General features: G+C 39.9%; 1 protein-coding gene across 1 annotated transcript in view; it reads left to right on the top strand.

The window, feature by feature from the left end:
* Positions 1–22,408, top strand: part of si:dkey-175m17.7 (uncharacterized) — an 80,619-nt gene that overhangs the window by 27,212 nt on the left and 30,999 nt on the right. Inside the window, exons 2-4 of the mRNA XM_061896422.1 lie at positions 8,440–10,508; positions 16,281–16,583; positions 18,726–18,985. Coding sequence (XP_061752406.1) covers positions 8,456–10,508; positions 16,281–16,583; positions 18,726–18,985 — 2,616 coding nt within the window. The 5' untranslated portion in view covers positions 8,440–8,455. The remainder of the gene's footprint in view (positions 1–8,439; positions 10,509–16,280; positions 16,584–18,725; positions 18,986–22,408) is intronic.

Raw genomic sequence — 22,408 nt, 5'->3', positions numbered from 1 at the left:
TCAGATTGATTATAAAAATAAATAGTAATCAAATACACTGCAAAAGAATGGGATCGTAAAACTGATGAAAGATGAATTTAAATACAATTAGGCAGTGATAAAATGAATAAATTCTAACAAAGTAAATACAAGTAATAATTTACTGGATTGGTTTCTTACACAAACTGCCAATGGAAATACAGCTTCACCACTTCACTCATAATGTTTGCACTTAAAAAATTTCTCTATGACTTTAGCTACATACTTCTTCCGTTTGTTTGACATTGTCATTACTGTCGCAAGTGGTGGAAAAATGTATTACAACTGAGTACCATATCCATACGGACCACAGCTGAGAAACAGATATTTTTTGAGTGTCTTATAGGGGGGCTCTTGCGCTCCAAAAATGGACCCCGGTCCAATAGTTAAGAAACACTGCTGTACATGAATAAAATTCAATATATATATATTTTTGTCATAGCCCTAATAAAAGTAAAAACTTTTCCGTCCCATAGATCACGGCACCACACACCACAGCTTGCATGTAACTCAATTGCAAAAAGTGTGTCCGCATAGTCAGTTTCTGGGCAATCCATGCGATCTGGATTTCATAAATTTTTATTACAAACCCTGTTTCCATATGAGTTGGGAAATTGTGTTAGATGTAAATATAAATGGAATACAATGATTTGCAAATCATTTTCAACCCTTATTCAGTTGAATATGCTACAAAGACAACATATTTGATGTTCAAACTGATAAACTTTTTTTTTTTTTCAAATAATCATTAACTTTAGAATTTGATGCCAGCAACACGTGACAAAGAAGCTGGGAAAGGTGGCAATAAATACTGATAAAGTTGACAAATGCTCATCAAACACTTATTTGGAACATTCCACAGGTGTGCAGGCTAATTGGGAACAGGTGGGTGCCGTGATTGGGTATAAAAACAGCTTCCCAAAAAATGCTCAGTCTTTCACAAGAAAGGATGGGGCGAGGTATTCCCCTTTGTCCACAACTGCGTGAGCAAACAGTCAAACAGTTTAAGAACAACGTTTCTCAAAGTGCAATTGCAAGAAATTTAGGGATTTCAACATCTACGGTCCATAATATCATCAAAAGTTTTAGAGAATCTGGAGAAATCACTCCACGTAGGCGGCATGGCCGAAAAAATTGGCCATGCCGCCTACGTGGAGTGATTTCTCCAGATTGAAAGACCGTGACCTTCGATCCCTCACACGGCACTGTATCAAAAACCGACATCAATATCTAAAGGATATCACCACATGGGCTCAGGAACACTTCAGAAAACCACTATCACTAAAAAAATCTGGTCGCTACATCTGTAAGTGCAAGTTAAAGCTCTGCAATGCAAAGCGAAAGCCATTTATCAACAACATCCAGAAAACTAATTTTGTGCTTGCCTCATTTGAGTATAAATAACTTAAAGAAAAATATGCACTCCTTTTGTAACTTTCAAATACCATCAATAAGCAAGAAACAGACGCTATTGCTAGCGGTGTAGAACATATATAAAAAACATGAAAACAATTTGATTTACACAACAGTAATATTACCCAACATAGATGTCCAATAGTACATCATATATGGCTGATTTAGAGTGACAGAAAATAGTCAAAAGTGCTAATAACGGAAATTACATAAGCTTCTATTGGTGTTTACATTCAGAGCAGCCATCTTTGAAGCCAACTCGGAGGTGGTGAGGACTCTTTTACTTACCCAGTGGAAAATCGAAACTCGGGTGGCATTCTAGTCGAAATTTTCAACTAGGAACAAGAACGTTTTTGCTTCCCGGACAAATGGAATGCACCAAAAGTTAGCCGCAGGAATTAGCTGTCTTGTTAGCGTTGCGCGTTCTGCGTTGTAATTCGCGGGGGGGCGCTGACGCCTATCTCAGCTACAATCGGGCGTAAGGCGGCGTACACCCTGGACAAGTCGCCAACCCATCGCAGGGCCAACACAGATAGACAGACAACATTCACACTCACATTCACACACTAGGGACCATTTTAGTGTTGCCAATCAGCCTATCCCCAGGTGCATGTTTTTGGAAGTTGGAGGAAGCCGAAGTACCCGCCCGGAGTGAACCCACGCATTCACGGGGAGAACATGGAAACTCCAAACAGAAAGATCCCCAGCCTGGGATTGAACCCAGGACTGCAGGACCTTCGTATTGTGAGGCAGACACACTAACCCCTCTCCCACCGTAAAAGTATCATCAATGGGAAGATGTGTAACTGAAGAGGCAGGAGTTGAGGAAAAGTTGTTCTGCCAAAAGTTGGTCAATTTGTTTTACGTGGTGTAGATAGCGCTGATTAGCCGCCATGTTGTTATTGTCACCCTTAACCTGGAAACCGAAGTCCAGTCCGCACCATATAATAATAGAAATGACACAAACAGCACCGTAAAAGATGAGTGTCAATAAGACCTGATTGAACTTTTTTGCAACTTCCTCACAGTAACATTTTTCAAAGCAATAATATAACAAGACCACCACTGACTAACATATGTTACCATTATTGGTGTAACAGAACACAGTTGTTTGACAATTGTCTATATTTTCAGAATTACAAAGTTTACGTAATAAAAATTTTTACCGCCTTGAATAAAATGATTGGTGTACATGGCGGTCACTCATCCGTCCTCGTCAACACGTACGCGCTGGGAGCACGTGAATACATACTAAAGCAGTCCAAGAAAAGCAACGAACAATTTGCTATCATGTTGTTATGATAAAATCAATATTCAATGACAGCTAACACTAACTATCCAAATTGCTATTATTAGCAGACAACACCTACAGCCAATGCGCGTGCATGTGTTATATACTGGGATATACTGAGTAAAAAACACTGGATACTTGGTGCCCTCTAGGCATCTGTGTAAATGTTGCAAACAACTCCTTTAATTGAGGCCAAAAAATATGCATTAAAAAAATCCACAATGTTGTGAATCCACAACATTTCAAGCGCGATGTGACGAGGGATGACTGTATTACTACACATTGCTACCTTTTAGGAAGAACACCCTGAACACCCAGCTTTGAAGCTTGCATGTACAAACCTCCGATGAATTGGAGGGTTACCTCAGGTTACAAACTAATTATACAAGCAAGAAAACATGATTCCTTATGGTCACCAAATCAATAATCGTATAACTTGTGATACTGTTGTTAAAATACTGTGTTATCTTATGAGTTAGCCTGCTATGTCCACCTCACAAAATCACACTAGTTATTAGCCCTGTCTGATTATCCGAGTATAACTTCAAAATAACAAACCACAGGTCAAAGATGCATTGGCTTTTCAAAGGCACACTGACTAAAAGGCCTTGTCAGTTATAATTTTATGTGACACTCTTCAATGCAGGATGGTGTCATTGTCAATCATATCCACCTGCCAATCTCACTAAGGGACACGTCTTCATAAAGCTTACTGCAGAAACATGCAATGCTTCCATTATTCTGTTAATTTTAAAAGTATTATGGCCACCTTTGATCAAAACTCTTTGCATTAAACTAGTATTAGTGCCCAAATGAACAGCAGAGCCATAACTACCTTTTTGTGTATAGTTGATAGTAAACAAAGCACTTAATCAACTGAGTAATGAGTCTTGGATGCAATAAGCAAAACAAATGATCACCATTCATCAGTGTGTGTTGTTCATCAGGGTGTCGTTTCTATCGTGATATAGTGTACCAACATGTAATTAAGTGTTAATGGTGATGATTGTGGTGATTAAATGACCCAAATAAATACAACGATGCCGTAAAAGGCGCTGTGATTTATTACTCTTTTGTGCTGTGTTATGTCGGCAAAAAGTTGTGCTTTGCTAAGTTATGTTGTTGTGTATGTGTTGATCTTTGGTTTATACCAAGGGCCCAATGAACCCACATATTTGATTTCTGAAATAACTTTGGATGATCTCTAGACCCATTAAACCTAGAACAAACAAAAACAAACGTTTTAATCCTGGGGTCACCTCCACTTACACAGTAGCAATCACATAGTCTATTCTGCAGTACATATGTATCATCCGTCGTTGTTTAGTCCTTCACATCAGAAAGGTGTCTCGCAAAGACTGATGACTCCTCTGAGGAATGAAGGTTATTGCAAGTTCATCACTACTTTTTGTAAATGAGCTTTTAAGAATCTTTGGTTGCAATTCCTTTTTTTTTTTTTTTTGTGTCCTGTCCAGCTTCTCAGGCAAATCATATAGTTGATGTAAATGCCCATATCTTATGGCTGTTCAGATTTACTTTACAAAAGAGAAGTGTAAGATACTTCTCTTGTTGTCTTATTTGAATGTGACTTTATTAAATGTATTTATATTATCATTTGGTGCAGGAGGGGATAGAAAGAGAAAAAAAGGAAGACAGGGGGAAATTGTGGGGTTAAGAGGGGGATTAGACAGAGAGACAAAAACAACAACAGCAAATACAACAATAACAACAACAACAATAGAACAACACCAGCACATACATAATATGTACAAATATGATTGTAAAAGTGATAGCAAATAAGCAGTTAGTGAAATAAATAATATAGTAATGACAATGAGCATTTTTACACTAAAACTGGAGCAATAGAAATACCAATAGAAAAAGCGCGATTGATCATGAACAAAACCAATAGATTACCTCTATTATCAACAATAAAGTTGTTCAAATGCAACGATACGTATACATAATGATAGCTAGAAAGATAATTAAAAAAATAAATAAATTAAAAAAAGAAAAGAAAAAAAAAGGAAAAAAGAAGAAGGAATACCGAAAGATGAAGGGGAAGAGAGAGCGGCAACCTATATTAATCTTGTAGATTGTTATTGTAACAATGGTTTAAGCTCTGTCAATATGCCTTGTGTTACCCAGTTTACCCTAGGGCAACAGCATTGATATATGTTTGATGAAACATGATTATGTGCATGAGTGTATGTATGTATAGGTACTTGTATATGAACAGAATGTGTATATGAATTTTTGTACAGTAAATGTATATGTACAGTATATGTATGTTCGTACCGTGCATGTGCGCGTGGATGGACGGACTTGGAGTATGTAGATATGTAATGTATTTGTGTATGTATGTGGGAGCGTAGGTACCAATGTATGGACGTTTGTATGTATGAGTAACGGTGTGTGTTGTGTTAGTATATGTGTGTTTGTATGTACAATATATTTGACCCCTAGTGTGCGTGGGAGCCAGAGTGCGGACCCAGCCGCCCGGAGAGCCTAACCCAAACAGCAGGTGTGGCGCCCAGGGAACCAGGGATCACCCGCCCCACGCAGCCAGGCCGGCCAGCGGCGGGAACCCCAGAGCCCGGCCCACCGCGCCGCCCGGAAGAGCCGGCAGCAGGCCGCAGACAGACACGCCCGGCAGAGGACAGGGCACGAGAGAAGCAGCGGACGGCCAGACCCCAAGCCAGCGAGAGAGAACCCCCCACACGGGCAGAAAGACGGGACGCCCCGCCCGGGGGAACCCAGAGACTCCCCGCAGCCGGACGGGAATACCGCCCCCGCCCCACCAGCACCCGGGCCCCCCCGACCCCACCCCCACCCCCGGGGAGCACGGCGCGGCCCACACCAGGCCACCCCACCCGAGCCGGCCGCCACAGGACCACCCAGCGCAGGGCCGCGGGGACCACCCACCCCACCCGCAACCGCCCTGTCGAAGTCCCCCCCTGAGAGAGGGGAGAAAAGGAAAAAAAAAAATAATAATAATAATAAAATAAATAAATAAATAAATACATTAAATTATATATATATATATATATATATATATATATATATATATATATATACACATACACACACGTATACATACACATATACATACACATACACATACATATATATACACATACATACATACACATATACATACACATACACATACATATATATACACATACATACATACACATCGATACACGTATACACACATAAATACATACACACATACATACATATACGTATATATACACATTCATACACACATACACATACATACACACACACACATACATACATATATATACACACACACCTACATACATATGCATACATACACATACATACACACACACACATACATATACATACACACACACATATACACATATATATACACACACACACACATATACACATATATATACATACATGCACACATACACATATATACATACACATACATACATATATATACCCACATATACACACATATATATACATACATGCACACATACACATATATACATACATACATATACACACATACCTCCGCATACATATATACACACAAAAAAAAAATACATAAATAAAAAAAATAAATAAATAAATAAGCTCACAGACAGGCTGACACACAACCTCACTACCCCAGCAGCTAGCCGACTCGCAGCAATTCGGAATACCCTGCAGCACCAAGCTACCACAATGGATGAGGGGACTAGACCCAGCCGGCCCCAACCAAGAAGGACACCTGGAAGGGATGGACGGCGGGACCCAGGGGCCCCAGACATGCAGCCCGGATGCAGTAGCCTGAGGCGCCGACCCCGATTGACCAGCATGCCCAGAGCGTATCCCCAGAAATATACATACACATATATACATACACACATACATACACACACACATACATATACAACTATATACATCTGCATATATACATACACACACGCGTGTGTATGTATATATTCATACATACACATACCGGCATACATATTATATAGCCATATATATATATATATATATATATATATATATATATATATATATATATATACATATACATATATACATATACACATACATATATACACATATATATATATATACACATACATATACACATGCATACACACATACACACATATACATATATACACATACATACATACATATATACATATATACACACATACACTTACACATACATACATACACACAGATACACACATATACATACACTTATATATGCACAAACATACACACATACATACACGTGTATACATACATAAAAACATAAATATATACATACATATACACGCATACACATACATACATATGTATACATACCCACACATGCACATACGCACATACATATACACATCTATGAATACACATGCTTGTAACCATACATGCACACCAATATACGTACATACACACATTTGCATCCATCCATACACACATACACACGCACAATTATCTATACGACAACAAATCCATACACATGTCGGAGGGACAGCAATGAAGTCCAGGCATCCACTGTCCACTGAGAACTAGCCGAACGCCCAAGCCCCACAGGTCTGGCCCCGTACCCACGCCACCCAGGGACAACCCCCCACAAGCCCGGCCCAGACAACGGTGTGAAACCGGGCGCGCAAGGGCGGCGCGGCAGGGCGCGAGGGCACACCCGACAATCCAATCAACACGACAATAAACAAGTATGAAGCCAGCTGGTCAGTCAGCCCCGACAACCACCAGGAGTGCCCGCTTTGGTTGCAATTCCGATAAACACACCCTCGCCCTTTCCCGTATTGATTTTTGGTTCATTGTAATGGCACATCCTATTGCTCGGGAGAAAACGTGGGTGTGAAAATGTGATTGTTATATAGATGCACATTCCGTTTCTGGCAAGTGGCCTTGGTATAAGCACATAGCAGAAAGACAGGTGCATGTTTAAATGGATTTGGCAAAGGAAGTGGTTCCTTCGTCCAATGTTATTTATTAAGGTCAAACATGCACCAGTGGGTCTAATTTCCATATCCTATTTGTGCAGCCAGTGATGATGGAATTTTGTGTGTCAAATTCATGTTCAATCTAACATGGCATGGTTGTATCTGTGACTGGTATGTTTATATTATCTTCATCAATACAATGTTGACAAAAATACTGAAAAAAACATTCCAATGTTTTGTTAATTCGTGTACTTTGGGGTTTGACTTTAAGTACTTAAATAATTGGCTAGGCAAAGATGAGATTGGTTACAAAACAATACAAAAAACATTTTGAATATTAAAGTTTGAAGAGGATCCGGGGACGGCGTGGCGCAGTGGGGAGAGTGGCCGTGCGCAACCCGAGCGTCCCTGGTTCAATTCCCACCTAGTACCAACCTCGTCACGTCCGTTGTGTCCTGAGCAAGACACTTCACCCTTGCTCCTGATGGGTGCTGGTTGGCGCCTTGCATGGCAGCTCGCCCCATCAGTGTGTGAATGTGTGTGTGAATGGGTAAATGTGGAAGTAGTGTCAAAGCGCTTTGAGTACCTTGAAGGTAGAAAAGCGCTATACAAGTACAACCCATTTATCATTTATTTATCCTATTTTAGGATTTTTGTGTAAAAACAAATGGAATGTAAAGTCTGACCTACATTTTCATTGTTTCTGAAAGTAAAGTAATGCTGTGAATAATCTCTTCCTCTCCTTTTCTCTTTACTGGACAGCTTCACTTAAACCCAGATGCCTCCTCTTCCTCTCGACGAGCGCATAGTGGTCATCCAGCGGCCTGAAAACTTAGCCTTGTGTGAGGCTTCCCACCAAGTAATCCCGCATCACACGTCTCGGATATCCACTACTTCCAATGAACAAGTCTCTCGACTTTCTCGGACTCACCCTTCTCAGCCTCACTTTTACTCACCCACATGTAAATCTCTGACTCTGGAATGCAAACGCCGATCCTCCCGTGCACAGAAAATCACGGACAACCATCTGGTTATCCCCGCGGGTCACCAACAAACCCCAAGCCACTGCCACAGCAATGGAACCGTGACTCTCGGTCCACGACTGCCATCCCACACACACACGATTGATATCAGACTGAAACTTGACAAAGGCAGCAGAGCAGGAATTAGCAACTCACTTGGTCGGACTGGAAGTGTCAAGTGTACAAAAGCAAAATGCCCAACTTTACATTTGGATCAGTTTGAGAGAAGAAGTGGAGGTGAACGCAAGTCGCAGCAAAGTCGACACAATCAGCTGTCATCTTCCGACGGAGGACTTCTGCAGTTTGTCCCTGCCCAGGCGCAGCATTACAAGCTCAGGGGTGAAAAGGGAAAGGAGAATGTTCTGAACAGAACTGACCAACAATTTCCCTCGCTGGATTATAAGAATTCCAAGCTGGGCACTCTGCGCCAAAATCATACAAGTCACAGTCTTTCCACTAATAGTAACTCTGTCCCTGTTCCCCATGCTGCCATCCTAAACCACCCCTCTTCCTCTGCCCCTCATCCCGTACACTTCCCCGCCTCCCTCCAACAACTCAACGGGCCTCGCTTTTCTCGACACAGGGATCACCGTCCTCACATTCTTCATGGTCTCACCCTCTCTCCCTGTACCTCCCATACAGGAGGATTCCCCAGCCCTGACCACACCTGTACCATTGACTGCACCCACCCCTTTGGATGCGGTTGTTGGAGGTTGGTAAGATGCAAAGGATCTAAGGGCCACTCCTCGACGTGCCAAAGAGGTGGAGGTAGCTCTTCCACCTCCTTTTCCGGTGGCCACAATGTTGGGGCAGTAAAAAAAGGAGGCAAAGATATGGGGCTGAAAAATCTTGGAGGATGTCTGTCCACCACCTCCACCTCTAACACCTCATCAACCAACAGCACTGTGTCTGACCGCCGGTCCAATATGTTTAAACCACTCCGCTGTGCCTCCTGCACTAGAGAGGCTGGAGCCTTTGAAAGTCCTGCTATTCTTCGTAAAAAACTAGTAGGGGGATGTCTGCCGTGTACCCCTTTATCCTCTTCGGCCCCTCTTAGGGCAATTCAAAGCTGTGTCACAGGCTGCAATCCCAAAGCCTCCCAGATAGGTAGCTCCACCTGCAGCTACTGTAGCAGCGATCCCATAGTGGTAACATTTAACCCTCGCAGAGGTAAACCGCCCGGAAGGAGTATTGGGGCGCCTCATTCAGCGACTATGTTTCAAGCTGATGACGATGACTACAGTGTGCGTACTATCTGGCCAGAGGAACTGGCCAGAAAGATGACCCATTCCACAGCTCAAGAAAATCACGGTGCCGGCGTGGGAGTAAGTGTTGGGAAGACCACTTCGAGCCAGATCCAAAATGGAAGCAACGGAAGTGGACTTGTACTCCTGGACTCTCATAACCTTCAAGAGTATACACACTCTCAGCTAACAGACCATGCTGGACGGCGTCGCCTACAGCAGGGAAACATGGCTGCTTTGGATTTTATAGGCTATAGGTCAGGGTCAGGATTTGAAGGAGGCCGGAATTCACTAAGGAGGCTTCTTAATAAAGCCGACAACGTAGGAATGAGCAGCACGCTTGAGCATGACAGAGACGCCCCATATACTGGTTCACCTTCTCCCTGCTCACCTTCTCCACCATCACCGGTTTCCTTTTCGCCTACACCGTCTGCCCCCAACACACTCATCAAACCCAAACCCTGGCAGAGAGACCGGGAAGGGGGGCATTCGCTACCATCAGCTCAGTCCCTTCACTTGGCACTGAACTCACTAAACAGAGAGCAAGATGAAGAGAAGAGCAGAAGTAAGACTGTTGTTCATATGTATTTTGTGTAGACCAGGGGTCCCCAAACATTTTGACTCGGGGGCCACATTGGGTTAAAAGAATTTGGCCGAGGGCTGGGCTATCTATCTGTAAACAATAATAAACATATACACATATACAAAATATTAGGGCTGTCAAAGTTAACGTGTTAACTCTAAGTTCAAATAACGGCACTATTTTTTTTAACAGGTGATTAACGCATGCGTGCCCATTTTGACCCTCGGGGAGTGCCGTAGGAACTCAGTTGTGGTTCATCTGTTAGCCTAGAGTCACAAGCGAGCAGAAATGGACAAAGGAAAGTCGTTTACCTTATGGAAATATCAGGTTCAAAGCCACGTCAGGTTTTTCTCCCGACAAAAAAGGATTCTTTTTTCAATGGGAGAATAGGTGACATCCCTCCAGCAAACACCTGCTACGCATGTAGTTAAGGTGGGTGGTGCTTCACTTCCGTGTTAAGATTACGGTTTGGTGCAGTGATAACATAACATGTACATTGTTACTGACTGATTTAGTAAGTTAGATGATATAAAAGTCAAACAGAAATGAAAGAAAGTTGGCAGGATGTTGAAAGGAGACTTTTGTATTGCAAACAGTCCAACATCAAAACATGTCAAAACACTTTCTCAAACCAATACCACACTTTTTTTGGCTTCACAATGAAAGCGCTACGCTATACATCCAGTTTAACTGCATTTTCAAAATGAAGATGTCCAGTACTTTTTTGGCACCGAATGAAACCAGTAAGATCCAGCGTTGCCATTTGCCTGGGTTGCGTGTGACGTCACGTCTGTTTAAATTAGCTCTTGCGATTGTTGAGTATGTGCTACCACTTGAGAGGAAAACCGGTGATTTCCAAGCAGACATCCTCTTAGTAATCTTGCATCCCATTAAGGTTTCATTACAAATAACGAACCATGCCAAAAAGAAAATGCTCTAAAGTGTGGCTCGTCTTTTCCAAATGCGATGCAGATTACGCTCGCTGCAATATTTGTGATGTAAAAGTCAAGGCAAGTGGCGGGAATACTTCCAATGTGAGGAAGCATTTGTTGACGATAACAGCAACATCATCAACCTCTACGTCTGCTCCAAGTAAAAAGCCTCCTGTATAAGAATACATTAAGTTTGCATTTTAACTATCAATAGTTAGCATAATCAGCTCGGTTCCTCGCACTGTACTTTGTAATGGTAATGTAAAGTTTTTGTTTCGCTTTCATTTGTATTTTAATACTTTTGAAAACATTGTCATGCAGCAATATGAAGACCATTAACTTGTACATCAAGTAATGTACAGAATATCAGAAGCATTTATTCAGGTGGAAATATCACAGATCTGGGATAGGCTCCAGTCTCCAGTAACCCCAAAAGGAACAAACAGTCCAAATAGGATGGGTGGATATTACAAAAACATCTTTGTTAATGAAAGCATTATCATAACAATCAAAATCTTATGTTATTTATGTGCGAAACTGTTGTCTAAACATGGAAGCGTAGCTCCTCTTCTGAATACAAATGCAGGAATAGAAATTCTGTATTTCTACAAAATACAAAATCTGGCAAGACACCAACACAGCAGACATTTTGGCTTTTATTGTCTTTAAATCGTGTTTGTCCTTTTCTGTGTTGAGCCGTTTAAAAAGCATAATGTTTAAAACAAATTAATTTAAAGCAAATTAATTGTCCGTTCATGGTGATAAAAGTTGAAAATGATTCGTCTAGGGTACACTTAGTATTAATGAAAAATGATATATATCTGTGAACAATCGCGATTCATTTTGAGTTAACAATGAACAAAATGCGGTTATTTCCATTAAATATTTTAATCATTTGATAGCCCTAATATACATACATGGATGGATGGATGGATGGATGGATGGATAGATAGATAAGGGCTGTCAAACGATTAAAATATTTAATCGCGATCAATCGCATTGTTCATAGTCACGATAATCGCAGATAGGTATAAGTGTACTCTATAGACAGGTCATTTTCAGGGAGTTGGCTTAATATTGCTGCATGTCAATATTTTAACCTTCTCTGTTAATTAGTCAAATGTAATATTCAGCTTGCTGATCATTCTGTAATTGAAGACTCAACCAGAACAAGTTATAAAATAATTTATACTATATTTCAGCCAGCCAGAAAAAAATCCCCCAACTCCACCCACCCCATATTCCTTTAGGTGCAAATATCACAGAATAACATTACAAAACATCTCTGACAAAGCATGATAGTAATGTAAGACATTTTTTTTTTTTTTATGTCAGGGTTTCCCCTAAATTGGCAAAATACATGTGGCGGTAAGGGTGTGATCCACATGACGTCATCCCTTGATTTGCTATGATGCATACATTATTTAAAAAGGGATTTCAATATATATTTAAAACAAATATGTTAAGTATAGTATTAACATATATATTATTCTTACAAAATATTGTGTCGTTCAATTTTTAAATCGTTGCTGCTTATTGTACAATGTAGTTTGTTAAGGTTTTTTTTTTTGGTTTTTTTTAGATTTCTCCAATCATGTTAGTCACTTTTTCTGTAGTAAAGAAAAATTATTGACAGCAAATCTAGCATCTATTTATGGTGTTATTGGCGACTGTACTCGTGTTTAGAGACTCCGTTTGGATTCTGTCGCACTATGTCCGTGACAGAAAGCCCACTTGCTTCGCGTTGCTGGGAGCCTTTCTCTCATCAAAAACTGCCAGTGTCATCTTAATTGTGAAGATCGCTGCCCGCGGGCATATTTCAAATATATTAAAGTACATCCACAGCGCTGCCTTTGCTGCAGACAACCCCGTGCGTATGGCTGGTATTAATGTGTGTATTAATGTGTTATGATGGTAATTTTTCTCATGGTTTTTGAACACACCGTGTCGGCGGAGAATGAACAGGTGTTGTGTGTCTAGGAATGAAGCACAGAGACAGATGTGTGTGCACGGAGGAAATACTTGTTGAAATTGGGCCCAATTATAGCATAAAATTGGCCCAAAAAACTAAAAAGAGCATCAGACTTTGTTTTTTTTCTGGACGCTACAATACATTATATTACTTTATTTTGGTAGGTGTGGCGAAAAATATGAAGCCCTTACATTTAGGAGAAACCCTAAATATAGTTAAACCAAATATATAGTGCAGCGCTTTTATTTTAAAAGCCGGAAAAGTGTGTGATTGGTTTATGAAAGTGTCTTGCCATGTTTTGATGTCAGATCGACTGTTTGCAATAAAAAAAAGTCTCATTTTGACATCCTGCTGACCGTCTTTCATTTTTGTTGAGCTTGCATGTCATCTTACTTACTAAAGCAATCTAAATGTTATGTTATAACTGCACCTTAACAGTAATCTGAACACAGAAGTGAAGCGCCATCCACCTCTAAAATGACGCGTGCAGCAGGCGTTTGCTGCAGGGATGTCGCCTCTTCTCACGGTGAAATATAGTCCTTTCTTGCTATGGCTTTGAACCTCATATTTCCTTAAGGTGCCATTTTCTTTATCCATTTCGGTTCGCTTTTGGCTCTTCAGTCGTAAGTGAACTGCAGCCAAGTCCCCCTCCACGGCACGTCAAGAGAATCAACAAGGAAGTGTTCATGTTAATCGGCCCTTAAAACAATTAGTGCCGTTATTGTAGTTAACACGTTATTATTGCCTTAACTTTGACAGTCATAATATATATACGTATGCTATTTATTTATTTATCTTGTCCCCACAATCTCCCCTTTTGTCTTTTGTTTTTGTCTTCTTCTTTCTATTTCCTCCTACTACAGACTGGCTGCGACAAACACTAAATCTATCCAAACATTTAATGAAGTCAAATACAAATAAGGCAACAAGTGAAGTACACCACACTTCTTTTTTGTAAAGTAATCACAGTAAGTTCAGCAGATATGGGCATCGACATCAACAATATGATATGAACGGGTGGACACAACAGATTAAAAAATAATAATAAAACAAATTAATAGTATTTAGTTTTACTTGGCACACGTCCCATGGTCCAGATTGTGGACGTTGGTGGGTTAGATCCGGCTCGGGGCCCGTAGTTTGGGGATCCCTTGTGTAGACATTTAAACAGATGAGGTTTAAACTACACCAGAAAATTACTTCTGGTTCTAAGGCCACTCTAATAAATTAATTTAAAAGTAGCTTTCAAAGCAATATTAATGATGCACAGTACCAATATGAAGAGAAATAATAGGAAATTAGGAAAAACTTACGAAGAAAGAAAACAGACTAGTTTCTCGTTTGGCGTTGATTGCCAGATAATAGTTTAAAGGTTTATTGACAACTCTTTATTCAGTCCCGCTAGGAATTCACGATAACGTGATCGCACCAATTCACGCAAATTCAACCAATCCCCGCAAATTAATTTCTTTCACATTTTGGTTAGTTAGTGTCGTTTTTATGAATCGATTTTGTCTCTGAGTGGGGCTCAAACATGCAAGTCAACTGTCTCATCAAAAAATATGTTTACTTTCTCGTGTACATGAAGTGTAAAAGTTAGGGCTGTCAAATTATTATTTTTTTTAAATCATATTATTCACATTCTTGAATTTGGATCAATCATGATTAATTCCAGGTGATTACTTGTTTGCATAATTAAAAATTTGCTTTAGAAAAGACCTCAAGACACAAATGCAATTTTATTCTCAGAAAGTCATACAGCAATATATTTTTAAACGTTTTACCTAACTGCAAGTCATTAATGTGCGTAACACTTGGTGACAATATAGGAATAATTAAGTGCAACTTTTGAAAGTCTTGGCAATAATATAGTAAACAAGGATATACACTACTAATGTGGTAAACACACCCATTTAACTTAACATAGTGCACCATTTACATTTGCATTTACTCTTCCATTAAACCAGTTGCTTAGACAAGCAAACCTGTTTACCTTTTCCAGTGTTGAGCTCGTATTTTGGTACAATGCTACCCCAGGCAGTTGTGATTGGTTGTTTGTCACCCTCTGCTTATTTCAAGTACATGTTTTGCTTAAAGATGGTATTTTAAACATGATGTGCGCCAATGATAAGAATGTTTGTTGCTGCACAACCATCTAATTACCTTAGTAGTATCTAAAGTTCTGTCCGCGTGTGCTTTGAAGCGAAATTGGCCACCGAGCACACCGCTCTGACTCTCATCACTCATCTTCAATCCGGCGTGTGGCCTAATCGCTGACCGTGTAATCACGCGTGCCGCCTTTCAGGTTAAGGTGCAGTCAGAACAAATAATGTGATTAATCTTCATTCAATCATTTTTAACGCGGCATATTGTTTATTAATCACGGTAAGGTTGACAGCCCTAGTAATAATATATCAATGTTGTATTGCTAAAATGGCAACGTTGTCATCCTCCTGCGTAGCAAAGACTTTCTTTCGGTTCTTGCGACGGTAAGTCTTCTGGGTAATGTAGTATGTAAAGATTTAGCTACAAATCCGGCATCCTAAATTCCTAATTTACATGCATTTATATATTTATCCATACATTTTTAACCGCCTGTCCCATATTTGACCTTTATTTACCAAGAGTAAGACAATTAAGAACTATATATGCCACAACTTTACATATTTACTTTACATCTTGCCACAACTTTCTAAAAATGCCGCTGTGAATTTAGACATTTCAGGCTGCAACAATGACAAAAAAAGGCAGCGAAATCCTGCAGGGACTGTTTCTTCCGGTGAGAATGTAATTAGCAAAACACCTCTCAAAAGAACTTCTAAACTCGTTTCCTGTCTTATCCTCTTTCAGTGCACCTTTCCCTGCCACTTTCATCTTCGCTGCCAGCCTCCCTATCCGATGAGTCTGCCATGACTCCCGATGCGGAGAACGCAGTCGTCAGTGCCATCCTTCCATTCTTGTTTCTTGGAAATGAACGGGATGCTCAGGACTTGGATCTCCTGTTGCGCCTCAACATCGGCTACGTGGTGAACGTGACCACTCATCTGCCCCTCTACCACGTCAAATCTGGACTGCGCTACAAAAGGCTGCCAGCCACAGACAACAGCAAACAAAACCTTCGACAATACTTTGAGGAGGTTTTTGAGTTTATTGGTGAGAATTTCACACTAACTTTTAGTAAAGATGGCAAGCCTTTACCTCACCTAGGAGGATTTTTATGTCTTTGTTTTGGTTTCTGACATACAGGGGATTACATATACACAAACTACCATTCACCCTTGTAGATAGTCATTACGTGGACATGCACTAAATTAGTCTGATTTTTCAAATAGTTCTGCTTTAAATGAACCTCAAACAGCCCATGGAAACACCCTAAACCGATAGTGTTCAGTGTTTCAAAAGTCGGACTAACACACCAGGATCATGCGATTGGAAACCAGATCTCTCGAGGGGGGGAGGGTTGCGGCAGAGGGGACCCTTAGTGTCAACACTTCCACCAAAAGCAGATACCATTCAATAAAATCAGCAGCATTTATAAAGGTAAGGAGACTGTTTAGTTGCTTCTCAAACTAAATGAACAGAACATTTCCAAGTGCATTGATGGTAGAAAAAAAGAAACTGATTTATTTAATAAGGTAACTAAGGAAATGTTGAATGCCGGCTCAATACGGACTCCCGAACGAAACGTGAATGACAATTAAGAACATATTACAAATTACAGAGAGAATAATAAAGCATACACTTCACGCAACATTTCCAAACTGATTATTAATAACTCTGTAGTCAACATAACTGGCAAGATATTCCAGAAAAATAGCAATCAAGTTAATTTAGAACAGTATCCAGTCAGTACCCGAACGCTCTTTTCACCCGGATTTAAAAATCCTTCCTTCAATCCACAGAACCTTTGCTGCCTTATTAATTACATACGAGATATTCAAAAGTTTTGTTCTCATGATTCTCGGTCCAAAAATTCCTTTACTTCGGACCTGCATCCGCTCTGTTACATTCTTGGTACTAGTGTCATGTTCATAATGTAACCCAAGATCATTTCTTGATGCTGTCTGCTATTTTACATCAGCATAGTCATAAGAGACGTAATATTTATAATCTGTGTCAATATTACAGCGGATACCACAACATTGCTAGGCTCGTAACTTGTTAGAAGCCACAGACGCCTCGTGTGAAGTCATGTAGCTCGACCGGAAATTAAATAGATTAGCTGAGCTAAAAAAGAAATAAGTGCCCCCCAGTGTACAAGAAGCTCCATGCTTATGACAAATAGTCACAGTAGAGAAAGTGCATGGACACTTGGACTTCACATTAAGATATGAAAATACAAAAAAACTAACTATTTGAGAAATCAGACTAAGTTAGTGCATGGAAACGTAATGACTGTAATCTCCAAGTAGTCTAACAAACATGTTTTGGAATGTGGGGTATAAAATCACATTAGTAGCTAATTTGACTTAATGATCGTACAGTACACTATATAAACACTGTATAAATGTGCCAATACAGATGTTACTTTATAGTAAAATCCCCAGAGAAAACCAAAACATACAGGGGGAGAACATGCAAACTCCAAACAGAGATGGAGATACGAAACTTTGATGTCCTAAAAATGTGAGGCGAAGATGCTAACCTTTGGGCCTCGATGCCACATTTTGAAAGTATAAATAAAGTGGTACCTCCGTTTTTGTACGCCCCACTTTTCATTTCATTTGGATTTTGACAAAAAATGTTGCCGGTTATTGTACAGCCAAATACTGCACGTAACAAACAAGCCAAAACAAATAATTCACACGTTGGTGATTAAGGTTGGGCATTCTTTAAATTTAATGAGTCCGGTTCCAATACATATTCCTTGTTTCAATTCCAGTTCTTGATTCCAATTCTTGAATAGGCAGTGTCATCATAAAAGTTTGCATGGTTTAAATCTGGCCACTAATCAGAGTTTGACCCCTTTGTTAGACTGTCTGATGCTGCATGTTACTGAGCTAGTGAGCACCCACTAAGCTAAGTGCAGAACATCAATCAAACAACTTATAAAACTATCATTATTCTCTAATAAATGTGTTATTATCTTTGGGTGTGTGCAACGGATTAATTATATTTACAATATTTCTTATGGGCAACAGTTTCCATACCATTCAGTTGTCATCTGACCTTTTGGAACAGATTACAACAAAAACTGAGGTACCTCTATATTACAAATAGTCCTAAATAGTACACTTTATCATTGTACGTTTTGTTGTTATCCCAGTTTATAAACATGTCTTTTTTTATCCACAGAGGAGGCATATCAGAGTGGGCAGGGAGTGTTGGTGCATTGCCAGGCAGGTGTGTCCCGTTCTGCAACCATCGTCATCGCCTACTTAATGAAGCACACCCTCATGACAATGACAGACGCCTATAAATACGTACGTAGCCGTCGTCCTGTGGTGTCACCAAATTTAAACTTCATGGGCCAGCTTTTGGAGTTTGAGAGAGACCTCAACTCAGGGGTGACTCCTCGCATCCTGATGCCTAAACTTGACGGTGTGGAGACGCAAGTGTGAAGAACACAAAGGCTACTGAATCGGCTTTGGATGCCAGGTTAATACAGTAGGAAAAGCATGTTTTGGCAATTATTTTACTTTTATACTGTGAAACATGAGACAAACTGATACATGACCTCATGTGAGTAGCTCATTTAACTTAAGCAGCGTCCATTGCACTGTGTATAAATAACGTGCCAATATAGATGTAGCATTATATTCAAAAATATCTGCCTCTTTATATGTGTTTTGATCATTTACTACAGGAGAAATACAGTCGCTGTTGACGTAAGCCATGCTTGCATGCAAAATTGCATTGCCACAATTTGATACACAAATTGAATAACACAAATGTAGCAAGGCACACATTACTGAAATGCACTTTACCAAATGTGTTGTCATGTTTGGTTGAGCACCATGGACCTGATGCAGATTTGAGTAGTATAAACCTGGGATGCACATCACATAAAAATGTTTTTGAGTATTTAAACTTCATATTGAAAAAAAGCTAGTGCACTAACATTTCAAAACAACTGGAATAACATGACCCATAACTTAATGCTTAGAAAGTTGACGTGGTTATATTGCAAAGTGACCAGATGGCTGATTTCAACTGTGACACATCAGATAGATAAACATCTTTTACAGTGTACTTATCGGTTGATTGTAAATGTATATTTATTTCTCAAGCCACAACCTTAGGTACCTGCACGTCTAATAAGATCCAGCACAGCAGCTGCAGACCTTTGCACATTGTCAGAGAAGTATTCAATCAATACAATGTGTTTATTTTTGTACACTAGTACCTCAACATAGGAGTATAATTGGTTATGTGACAGTGCTCCTGACTCAAAACCCTTGAATATCAAATCAATGTCTCCCAATGTAATTAATTGAAATCAATTTAATTGATTTTTGATGATTTTTTAAAAATATCCTCCGCATATTCTTCTCAGCTATGTCCTTCATGCCAAATGTCTCCCTTCCCATGGTTGGAAAAAACATCAATGTCAATCTTGAGCTACAAGCTAATGCTCACAGATGTTTTAGCCAGATTTTACGAGGTTCCTTGTGACATTTGCTATGACAAATAATGGCTGCTTGGAACTAACAATTTTATATAAGGGATCTAGTACTTCTTTTGGAATTTATCCTATCATTCACAATTCTTATGTGAGACAAGCACACACGTTTTTTCTTTTTTATGCACTCTTATCTACTAAATAAATCAGAGCAAAGGTTTGCTTACAATGGAGCCACTGGGAGTCACTCTATTCTTAATATAAAGCGCTTTAAAAATATCCAAACACTTCCATCAGGGGTTTTTTATACATGTTGTAAGTATTTACAGTACATCCGGAAAGTATTCACACCGCTTAGCTTTTTCCACATTTTGTTATGTTAAAGCCGTATTTCAAAATAGAATACATAAATGTGTGTCCTCAAAATTTTACAGACATTTTTTTAAGTTTTTATTTTTTTTATTTTACAAATTTATCAAACTAAAAAACTTAAACAAACCACACGTACATAAGTATTTACTTTGCTAAATACTTTTTTAATGCACCTTTGGTAGCAATTACAGCATCAAGTATTTTTGAATACGATGCCACAAGTTTGGCACACCTATCTTTGGGCAGTTTCTCCCATTCCTCTTTGCAGCACCTCTCAAGCTCCATCAGAGTGGATGAGAAGCTTTGGTTTTTATCCAGGATGTCTCTGTACATTACTGTTTTCATCTTTCCCACTCTCCTGACTAGTCCCCCCGTTCCTGCAACTGAAAAATATCTCCAAAGCATCATGGTCCCACCATCATGCTCCACAGTAGAAATAGCATTTGCCTGGTGATGAACAGTCCCTCGTCTCCTCCAAACATGACGTCTGGCATTCACACCAAAGAGTTTAATTTTTTTCACATCCGACTAGAGAGTTATGTGTCTCATGGTCTGAGAGTCTTTCAGGTGTATGTTAGCAAACTTTTTCCTATGAAAAGGCTTTCGTCTGGCCACTCTATATTACAGTCCTGATTGGTGGCCTACTACAGAGATAGTTGTCCTTCTGGAAGGTTCTCCTCTCTCCACAGAGGAATGCTGTAGCTCTGACAGAGTGACCATCGGGTTCTTGGTCAACTCCCTGACTAGACTAAGATAAATGCAGCAATGTACAGAGACATCCTGGATGAAACCCCACGTTTACCATCCAATTTGATGGAGCATGAGAGGTGCTGCAAAGAGTAATGGGAAAAACTGCCCAAAGATAAGTGTGCCAAGCTTGTGGCATTGTGAATCATCTCAGTGGAGTATTCAGGGTAGCCCCTCTGTCATGTTTTCTCAGCCAATCCAAAAAGAATCTAGTGGCAATCACTTCTTTGTTAGCTAGAAGACTTATTGTGCTTAACGGGAAGGCTGCAGCGCCTCCCTACCACACCCGCTGGATCAAGGATATTCTTTATTTCCTAATCCATCCCTTTTCTACCGCGTGTCCCTTAAAGGGGTCGCGGAGGTTCGGTAGCCTATCCTAGCTGCATTCGGGCGGAAGGCGGGTACTTTATTTTCTTAAATTGGAGAAAATTAGGCTGACGTTAAATGGCTATCCTGTAAAATTTCAAGATTGAAATATATCTACATATTTTAAAAAAGGTGCTTTCTTAAAATATGTGAAGGGGACTGATCTCCATTTTGGCCCCAATTGAGACGTAGTTGAATTGTGGATAATTAATAAGCCTTTTGTTTGGTTTTGTGTATTGCTGCACCATGTTGGGGCCATTTGGAAGTTCAGTTGTCTGTGGCATTGTATCAATGTCCGCCTGTACTGTATTTATGTTAACTGTGTAAAAAAACACAAACAAAAGAAGATTGTGGCATTGTATTCAAAAACACCTGAAGGAGTAATTTCTGCCAATGGTGCTTCAACAATGTATTGAGCAATGGGTCTGAATACTTACTGTATGTACATGTGAAAATATATATATATATATATGTATATATATATATATATATATATATATATATATATATTAGGGCTGGGCAACGATTAAAAATGTTAATCGTTTCTCTGATTAATCGCGATTAACTGCATTGTATACGCAAAACCCAATAATGAATTCAAAAGTAGTGTGTAGTGCACCTTTATTGGAATATTCCCCCACATGAACAAAAACGCCAAAACATTTGTTGTGCAAACACAATTTAAATCAGTCCTTGTTAAACATCCATCCATCCATCCATTTTCTACCGCTTATTCCCTTTCGGGGTCGCGGGGGTCGCTGGCGCCTATCTCAGCTACAATCGGGCGGAAGGCAGGGTACACCCTGGACAAGTCGCCACCTCATCGCAGGGCCAACACAGATAGACAGACAACACTCACACTCACATTCACACACTAGGGCCAATTTAGTTTTGCCAATCAACCTATCCCCAGGTGCATGTTTTTGGAAGT

This window comes from Nerophis ophidion, linkage group LG04, assembly GCF_033978795.1.
Source record: "Nerophis ophidion isolate RoL-2023_Sa linkage group LG04, RoL_Noph_v1.0, whole genome shotgun sequence".
NCBI lineage: Eukaryota > Metazoa > Chordata > Actinopteri > Syngnathiformes > Syngnathidae > Nerophis > Nerophis ophidion.
Note: the sequence above shows the minus strand (reverse complement) of the source record. Positions and strands in the feature narration are given on the sequence as shown.